At 40.1% G+C, this 8,901-nt stretch overlaps 1 protein-coding gene across 1 annotated transcript in view; it reads left to right on the top strand.

Annotated features, from left to right (window-relative positions):
• Positions 1-7,382, top strand: part of WWTR1 (WW domain containing transcription regulator 1) — a 120,925-nt gene extending 113,543 nt beyond the window's left edge. Inside the window, exons 4-6 of the mRNA XM_019532575.1 lie at positions 691-824; positions 2,477-2,589; positions 3,589-7,382. Of these exons, the coding sequence (XP_019388120.1) occupies positions 691-824; positions 2,477-2,589; positions 3,589-3,773 (432 nt within the window). The 3' untranslated portion in view covers positions 3,774-7,382. The remainder of the gene's footprint in view (positions 1-690; positions 825-2,476; positions 2,590-3,588) is intronic.
• The last annotated feature ends 1,519 nt before the right edge of the window (positions 7,383-8,901 follow it).

The following is an 8,901-nucleotide window of genomic DNA, read 5'->3' as shown; positions in this document are numbered from 1 at the left end:
CCTACCCTGGGGGTCTTTAAGAGGAGGCTAGATGTACACCTTGCTGAGGTCATTTGACCCCAGTACTCTTTCCTGCCATAGCAGGGGGTTGGACTAGATGATCTTCTCAGGTCCCGTCCGACCCTAGAAAGTATGAAACTATAAAACTATAAGATAATATCCTGTAGCCAAAGTAGTTCTGCCAACAAAATCCCCAGTGTAGATGCAGCTCTTTTGTCAGAAGGCAGCTTCCATTGGTAGTGCTTGTCATTCCAGGGAGCTGGTGTAGCTCTGCTAACAGAAAACTTGTTCTTTACACCAGGATACCTGGCTGCCTGTGCATGGCTTATAGCGTTAAACCAGCAGCAGCTCTGTAGCTCATAGCTTTAATTTGAGAGGAGTTAAATTTAAATTGAACCTAGATAACTCAATTTAAGTGAGAAGGAAGACTTAACCAGCATTTGTAGCTATGGAGGATCTTTCATCTGTAACCAGTAATCTTTACAAGAGCATAAATCAGGAGTCATTGGTCTTTCTGATAAGAATCACATTCCTAAATAAAAATAATAGCATGTTATATGGGTTACTCTTTACGAGAGAGGATATTTTAGAGAGAGAAGAACTTTATTGGAAGTCTCTCTGAGGTGTTTGGGTTACTATTACTTTCTTTTTTTCCCCATTAATTTGCATGTAATTTTTTTTTTAATCTAGGAAGCCGCACTATGCAGACAACTTCCCATGGAATCAGAGAACATGACCCCAGTTCAGACTGGAGTGAGCACCACTACTATGACACAAGACATTCGAACAATTACAAATAATGGATCAGATCCTTTCCTGAACAGGCAAGTTAAATGTTCTCGTCAGGCACTGGATTTGTGTTTTATCTCTGGTATGATTTCTTTGGAATATGTTTTTAAGCAAGCTGTAAAATTTTCAGAGCTGTATGGGGACTGGGAAAATTCTGGTGCAGCTCTGAAAATTCTGACCAATTGTGTCAAGGAGGAGTTTGCCACACTCTCACCATTCACATATTTATCTTGTGATAGTTATGGACTGTACAAGCCACACGTGATGAAAACTTTCTTCTTAAGCTTTAGACCAGTGGGGACCGATCTTTTAGGTGTGTGACAAATTAGCCCCATGCCCCACCAAGTGCCACTCCAGTACTTTTCCCCTGTCCCATCTTCTGCTCTGTGTTCTGCATCCTGATGTATCTGCCACTGTGCTGCCTGTCCCCTCTCTGCTTTGCCAAGTGCCACGCAGAGCCTGTCCATGCCACTTGTGGCACGTGTGTTGCAGGTTGGCCACCCCTACTTTAGACAACAGAACAAAACCTATAAAACAAGAAAAGAAAAGCATGGGGTGGAGAATCGTTTTAAAAGCTGTTTGCTGTAAATGTGCACTGGGACAGTACTGCAAGTAAATTAGATTTTTTTAGGCTATGGAACTTTTTTATGGGGACAAAAAGTTTAAAGATTTTCAATGAGATTTTCACCTTGGTTACTTTGTTCTAAAGCTGTGTCTATGCTGAGAGTTAGGGGCAAACTTAAGCTGATACTTGTAAAACCCTGATCCCTGGCAGCAATTTTGGAACCAGCTCTGGAAACTGCTGGATTCTGAGTGTGAGCCCAACTACACCCTCACTTGCCCACTAGCCCTCCCCTTTCTTGCATTTGGAGCTTACCCTTGCGCTGCAGGCCTGGAGCACAGGAGGTATACAAGCAGTAGCTCCACAATTCCTCATTTCTGATTTCTGGCCCTTCTGCACTCCACTTCCTCTCTCTCTCCATACCCTAAGTAGAGACAATCTCTAGATCAATTTTTAGAAGGATTCCACAAAGGAATCTGGGATTCAGCTTATTACCATGCTAATAAGCACAGTGCAGATGGCTTTGGTGCAGGCTGCGGAGTATGATATAGGGAAGAACATGCTCATGTGGCTGAGGCTGGTTAAGGATGATCTCTTTGTCTACCCTAAGTATCCACATAAGTACATCCTAAATTTAAAAAGAATGACTTCCAAAGTACTGTAGTTTGAGATTTCTTTAAGGCATCCGCCCATTTAAACACATAGCTGTCTGGTTGCAATCACAAATATTGTTTAAATGGGCACAACTACAGAAACAAAATTGTCCCCATTTTAGCTCCCGTAATTACAAATCAGCACAGGAGAAGACTGCCGAAATCCTTTGTACTGCTTTGAAAACATATGCCTAGCAGTGTGCAAAACGGGTGAAAATGTTATCCATGTTCGACTTGATTCTCTTTTGCTGTTCCCTTTTAGCAGTACAATTCTGATTTGGTGGCACTTTCCACCTGGTTTACACAGATGTCAGTAACATGGCACGTACAGCAGTGGGGACTCAAGTCCATTATCTCAAAGTATTTAAATTAAGAATATGGATGACTACACAACTTTTTTCAAACACCACTGTCGGATTATCGGTAACAAGAACTTCTTTACTGAGGCTTCTTCATGTTTCAATTCATTCAGTGGGCCCTACCATTCCAGGGAACAGAGCACAGACAGTGGCCTAGGCTTAGGATGCTACAGCATACCAACCACACCTGAAGATTTCCTCAGCAATGTAGACGAGATGGATACAGGTAGGAACAAGGAATACACATCTGTTAAGCTAATAATAATATGTTTTATAATCAATAATGTTGTGGAATTATGGGGCTGACTAATAATTTCTTATCCTTGCACATAAAAAAAAAATAGACTGAGGCCATGGTGCTCTCCTGCATGGTGCTTAATGCCTTTGCTCCCAGTACTTCACTGGGGCATAGGAAGAGTGTTGTCTCTGTTGGAAGAGTATCAGTGGGTAAAATTTCGCCCCATTGAAGTTGGTGTGCATTTTTCAATTGACTTTATTGAGACTGGTTCTACCTGCATATCATGTAATGAACAGATGCTTTCAGAGACTGGAAAGTATGCTACCATGATTCTCAACCCAGGTATTGTGAGACCCTGGGGTGCTGTGAGACCCTTTTAGAGTGCCGCACGTGCTGTGCAACATTAGCAGTTAGGTGTGCGAACACCTGCATGATTCACAAGATAAACCCAGAGATTTTGAGTAGGAGTCCATAGGGTGAAATGCATTCTGACCTGCTGTCATCTTTTTGAGTTTTCTGCAATAGTAGAATTTGTCTTTCTGAGTTCTGTGCAACAGAAGAATTTCTTTATTATTTTTCTGTAGCCAAAAAATAAGTGAAAGCTAAGAGCTGGCATTTTCCGAAGGGTGCCTTGAGTCTAATAAGGTTGAGAGCTACTGGTATGCTACCTACTCAGGGCCCAGTCCAGTGTTTCTTGCTCTCCCAGTATGCTCAGTAATGACCTTGTATAAAAGTTAACCTAACATAATTGCAGTGCTGAGCTTCCACAGTGCCTCACATAATAGGGCCCCACTTCATGACTGAGGCCCATGATTATCACTGTAAAAATAATAATAATGATTCTGAAGTAAATGTTACAGAAGAGTAATCCCTACAAGATTTTGCTGGGGGTGAGGGCAGGGAGGATGGGGTATCCTTGTTGTTGTCCATGTTGCTTTAATAATGTTTTGAAAGCGCCTGTTTCAACAGATCTTTATTTTTTCACAGGAGAAACAGTAGCACAGACTCCCATGAACATAAATCCACAGCAGACACGTTTCCCTGATTTCCTCGACTGTCTTCCAGGAACAAATGTTGACCTTGGAACTTTAGAGTCTGAAGACTTGATTCCTATCCTCAATGATGTGGAGTCAGTACTCAATAAGAGTGAGCCCTTCCTTACCTGGCTGTAATCAGTAGTTGTTCAGTGCTGATTCAGCCCATAGCACAATTCAACGTTTCCTTTCCCTCTTGAAATAGAGGTAGAGCATCTGAAAATCCTCAGATGTACAACTTCATGCCCTACTGACTTTCACTGTATCACTTTATTGTCAATTGTATCTTTGTATGGATTTGATTGACAGTAACTTAAATATAAAATACATGCATAAAATTATATTTTATTTTATTTTTTAAGAACTACTTCTACACATCTGTAGCCTTTTTCCTTTACATATCATGTAGAAGTGTTTCCCCTGCGGAGAAGGGAGGGAAATCATGTGGGTCCATGACTAAACTCATGGATAGTTATTATTACAAACTCTAATGAACTGCAAAAGCTGACCATGAGACTGAGATTGCATCAGGCAGCTTGGTCCAGCAAAACCTGCACCAAATTGGACCATAAGTGCAGTTTTGTATTTATGACAATAGTACCAAATGCTTTTTTTAAATCTATTTAACTTGAGCTTTAAAAATCATGTATTATTAGCAAAATTGTGCTGTATGAAATACAGAATAATTCTGATTCCATGTCAGCCATAAGAATGCTTATTATACATTTTGCAAAGGCACAAACAGTTCTATTGCAGTTTATTTTTCAGTATATTACTGTATAGCTTCCAGATAATTAATTAATACTTCCAAGTTGAATTGTTTATTAACAGTTTTACACTACAATATTGTTGTAAAATAGACCAGATTGGTACTAATATTACCATTAAAGAATGTGATTATAAACATGTAATTTCTAAAAAAGGATCTTAGATTTTGATGTTTATTTTATTAAGCACTACAATTTTTTAACTAAGTACATGAACAGATGGATGTTTTTTATAATTTTGTGGCAGTGGTTATCTTTGACAAGTGCAAAAATACGTTTATAAAAATCAAGGCAGAAAAGTGAGACACAATTTGATATTACTATTTTCAGTAAAAAAAGAAAATGAAAAAAGCTTTGTTCATCATGTTTTCAGTAGTAGCATTTTTAACTGACAATACTGGTGACACTGTACAGATAACTGAATCAATGACAAGAAGATGGTCACTTTATCAGTTGGTGATAAGCAGGAATTTGCTTGCGTGTCTGGTAAAGTTGCTAAAATTTTAACCTTTGTTCCTTGCTACAGTTAATGTACAGGACCAAGGTCTAATATCCTTTATACTCATGTATTGTATATCCTCTCATGCCTTCTTTATCTGATGTTTGGGACTGAAAAAGCATCAAGGACACACAGCATGCAGATCCCCTGAAGCATGAATGAAGTCCTGAAGTTCTTTAGTATTTTAAACTGATATTATTTATAATATATGAATTTAAGCTTTTTATACTGCAAAATGCATCTTTTTATGAAAGGCATTAATACAGTTCTCTGAGTTTGATCCACTCTATGTGGAGAAAGTGAGAGAGGTAGCACTCAGTGCAAATGTCTGTTTTGTTAGGTCTGTTACACATTAAGATCCTATCAATGCACCAGAATATTGGACATTAACATTTTTTTTGGTTTTGTGGCTGGAAGGCAGGTGAAAAGGTCAGAGATGGAGTGGTAGGGATATGGAGTAGTGAAGTGAGCAATTATGTAACATAAAACAGTAGTACTGTAGTACCTGAGAGGGAAGGATGGCTGCAGTTAGGGATGCACATGGAGAAAGAACCACTAGCATTCAGTTAAAAATACCATACCCATGAACTTAATGCAAGGCACTGCCTTGAAAGAGAAGAGCTGCTTAGATGCATGTCATACCGGAGGCTGCAAGTTGCACTGTCTGCAGTAATTTTTTAAACAGGAAGGGGCAAAGCTTAAAATTATGAAGTTCTGTAGAGAAGACTAGTTCTTTTTATATTCTATTTTTTCATGTAAAATGAGATGAGGCAGCAGAGTTATCTGTTGCATGGAACATTATCACTGAATGGGCATTGTTTTTCTTTCTTTTGTCTTTTTATTCACTTATGCCAGAAATAATTGTTGATAACTGAATAGGATCTTTCTGAACCAGCAAGGGACCGAGCAGGGCTGAGCATTGTTACTGTATTATTATGAATATCTTTTTTTTTCTTTCTGAAAAAAAAAAAAAATCAGGTTATCAACTCAGATGAAAAGCAGATAGTCCTAAGGGTCTTTTGATTACACAGTGGTTTAATGGCATCTGAATGTGACAGTGAAACTCTTCAAGCCAGCTCCTTAGCTTCTGTATGTCGATGGATGCCAGTGGCTCCGGTTGATTTACACTCTACAGGGATTCAGCCTTGAGCACATCTCCTGTGAGGAAATAGATCAGGAGATGATGTTTAAAAAATGGAGTCTGCTCATTTACTAGTAAATCTTCAGATTTTTATAAATGACATTTAGCATAAAATGGCTGAAACTTGTAGGCAGATCCGGTCAGACTGTGCTGATGCCAGTTGGTTTACTTCTTGGACTTCATTAGGGCTACGCTGAACATTAGCTGAGGTTCTGACCCCAGGTGTTTACCACTTTAAAATGAAAGCAAGCGTAGTGTTCTTATGCAGTCACATCAGATCGAGCATACAGTGATTAATTCCAAGGTCAGAAACCTGATTAACTTTTCATTAATGCTGTACAGTAAATCAGAAATAACTCCAGTGAGGTCAGTGGAGTTAGACTGGTATAAAGCCAGGGGTGAATAAGGGAAGAATCAGGCCCAGAGACTATAAAAAGGTGGACATTATGTAACTTTTCATATTACTGTGATAAAATAACAGAATTAAATAGAAAGGTGCTACATAGAACATTATTGTTGTTGTGAAGCAGCTGCCAAGATGTTAGGTCAAACTTTTTTTTTTTTTAGTTCTAAACCAAATCTTGGTGAAGGTAAAGTAATTCTTTCCACCTTAAACTGGTTTCTTTTTTTTTGGTTTTGTTATGGGGAGGTGTGTCGGATGAAGTGCAACAGGAAAAAATCTATCTTATACGTGAAGTCCTCCTTTCATGGAGTTTTCTGACTTTAAAATAGGTTTTTAAAAGAAGTGCAAGTTTTGAAAATCATATGAATATTATTGAAATTACATTTAATTTTTGACAATATTTCACTGTATTATTTCAGGTTATAAAATTACATTTATTTTTCTGAATTTACACTGTCCACTTGTAGTATATTTGCTAGTAGGACAGTTTTACTGTTGACCATCACTGAGTGTGGCATACATAAATGTTGGTGATTATGGAAGTAATGGGATGTTGTTAATCACAATTTGTACTGGATAACACTATTAGAATTTACGTTTTCAGGTGGGTTGACTTTATGAAAACAAATACTGTGTTTTGGAGGCAGGTGAGAAGGGTTTAAAATGTCTATTTTAAATATGGGGAAAATGGGTGTTCGAACAAACTTGTTTCCTAATACACTACATCTATGTATGTGCTAGTACTTTAACTTTTGTATTTACTTTTTCATTTTGTTATGTTATATGACTACATATGTGAGCATTTGTTTTTAATTTAGAATATTTTGCATACAAAGAGTATGCATCAAAAGCAGTTGGATCAAACTTTTGTACCCAGAGTTTGGTTCTGATTTTTATTTCATCTTGTACAAGAAAAATAAATATAAATGAATTTAAACATCTTGGCTAAATTTTTATTTGTTACATTTGTTTTTGTCCGGGGGAATTTTAGAACATATTTCTTGAGGAGTGGTAGAACAGCATTTGGAACAGAAACAAAGAAAAACACAGTTCTGTAGAAAAAAACAGACAGTTTTAGCTTAAATATCCAGCATTTAGTAAAACGTGAACGGAGAAAATTCTGTTCCAGCTAATTAGTACTTGTAGTGAACAGATACTGTAATTCTGCTCATTCCACCCAGGTGCCTCATACAGCAGCCCTACCCATTTGTTCCAACACTGTCTTGTAAGTTACACATTTAAGTGCCCCATTATAGTCAAAGCAGCTCTCTATGAATAATATTCTCACTTCCTTACAGGCAGACCATTGACCACTTTGACCATATAAGCCAAGGACTAACAATTATTTCAGCTGGAGGGCCACTTAATGACTTTTGGTGAGTTGTTGAGGGCTGCAAGAGTAGCCTTGTCCCTTGACAGGTGCCCCACCTGTGATCACCTTCTTGGAACCAGACGTTTTACCCTAACTTTGCCACTGCAAGTCCCTCCTCTTGTCCCTGGAAGCAGTCCTTTTGGGAGAAGGTTTGCTATCTTGGAACTGGAGAAAAATTGTATACTAAAAATCAAACATCTATAACATATTTTAATTTTATTTTTAAAATATTTTGTCCTGATTTATGTGTGTTTGGATAGTGTGTATAGAGGCGATTGGATAATAGCTCAAAATAAAGTCTTACTCTTGTATATTGTGTGTGGGGTGTGGATGTGGGGGAGGATTTTGAAGGGGTGTGGGGGAGTCTGTGGGGGGGCTGTGCCCCCTGCCACATGCCTTGCCTCTCCCATGACGCACAGTCCCTGCTGACGGTGGTGGCAGCAGTAGCAGGCAGCAGGCCCTCAGGGTGCTTGTGGCCCATAGCAGACTGCCCCAGTGGCATGTGGCTCTGGCTAAATCCTGGGAGCTGCACATAGCAGCACAGAACTGGCCCAGCCTGCTGGCACACAGCTTCAACCAAGACCAGGTTAGCTTTGTGCCAGCATGTGGGGCTCCTGGCACTGCAGGCAGGAGCCACACGCCATAGGGCTGGGCCAGCTCCAAGCTTTCATGTGGGGCTCCCAGCACTCCAGTGGGGAGCTGCAAGTGGCGGCAAGGAGCCAGCTCAGCCTGGTGGGGTGGGACTACTGACAGCTCCCAGTCTATGTGCCACTGAGTCAGGTGGGCTCTGTGCCCCCACATGTGACTTCTAGCTCTCTTTCCAGGAGTTGCACCCCATTAGGCTGGGCTGGGTCCATGTCTCCACATACAGTTCCCCAATGGAGTGCTGGAAGCCTCTCACGAAGGCATGGAGTCAGCCCGGACCAGCCCAGTGGCATGCTAGGAGTCCTACCTGCTGTCATGGAGCCAGCCTGGCCTGGCTTGATGGCGTGTGCCAGCAGGCCAGGCCTGGCCAGCTCCATGCTGCCGTGTGCGGATCCCAGGATCCAACCAAAGCCACATGCCGACAGGGCGGGGGAGAACC

The sequence above is a fragment of the Crocodylus porosus genome, unplaced genomic scaffold, assembly GCF_001723895.1.
Source record: "Crocodylus porosus isolate Cpor-Errol unplaced genomic scaffold, CroPor_comp1, whole genome shotgun sequence".
Classification (NCBI taxonomy): Eukaryota; Metazoa; Chordata; order Crocodylia; family Crocodylidae; genus Crocodylus; species Crocodylus porosus.
Note: the sequence above shows the minus strand (reverse complement) of the source record. Positions and strands in the feature narration are given on the sequence as shown.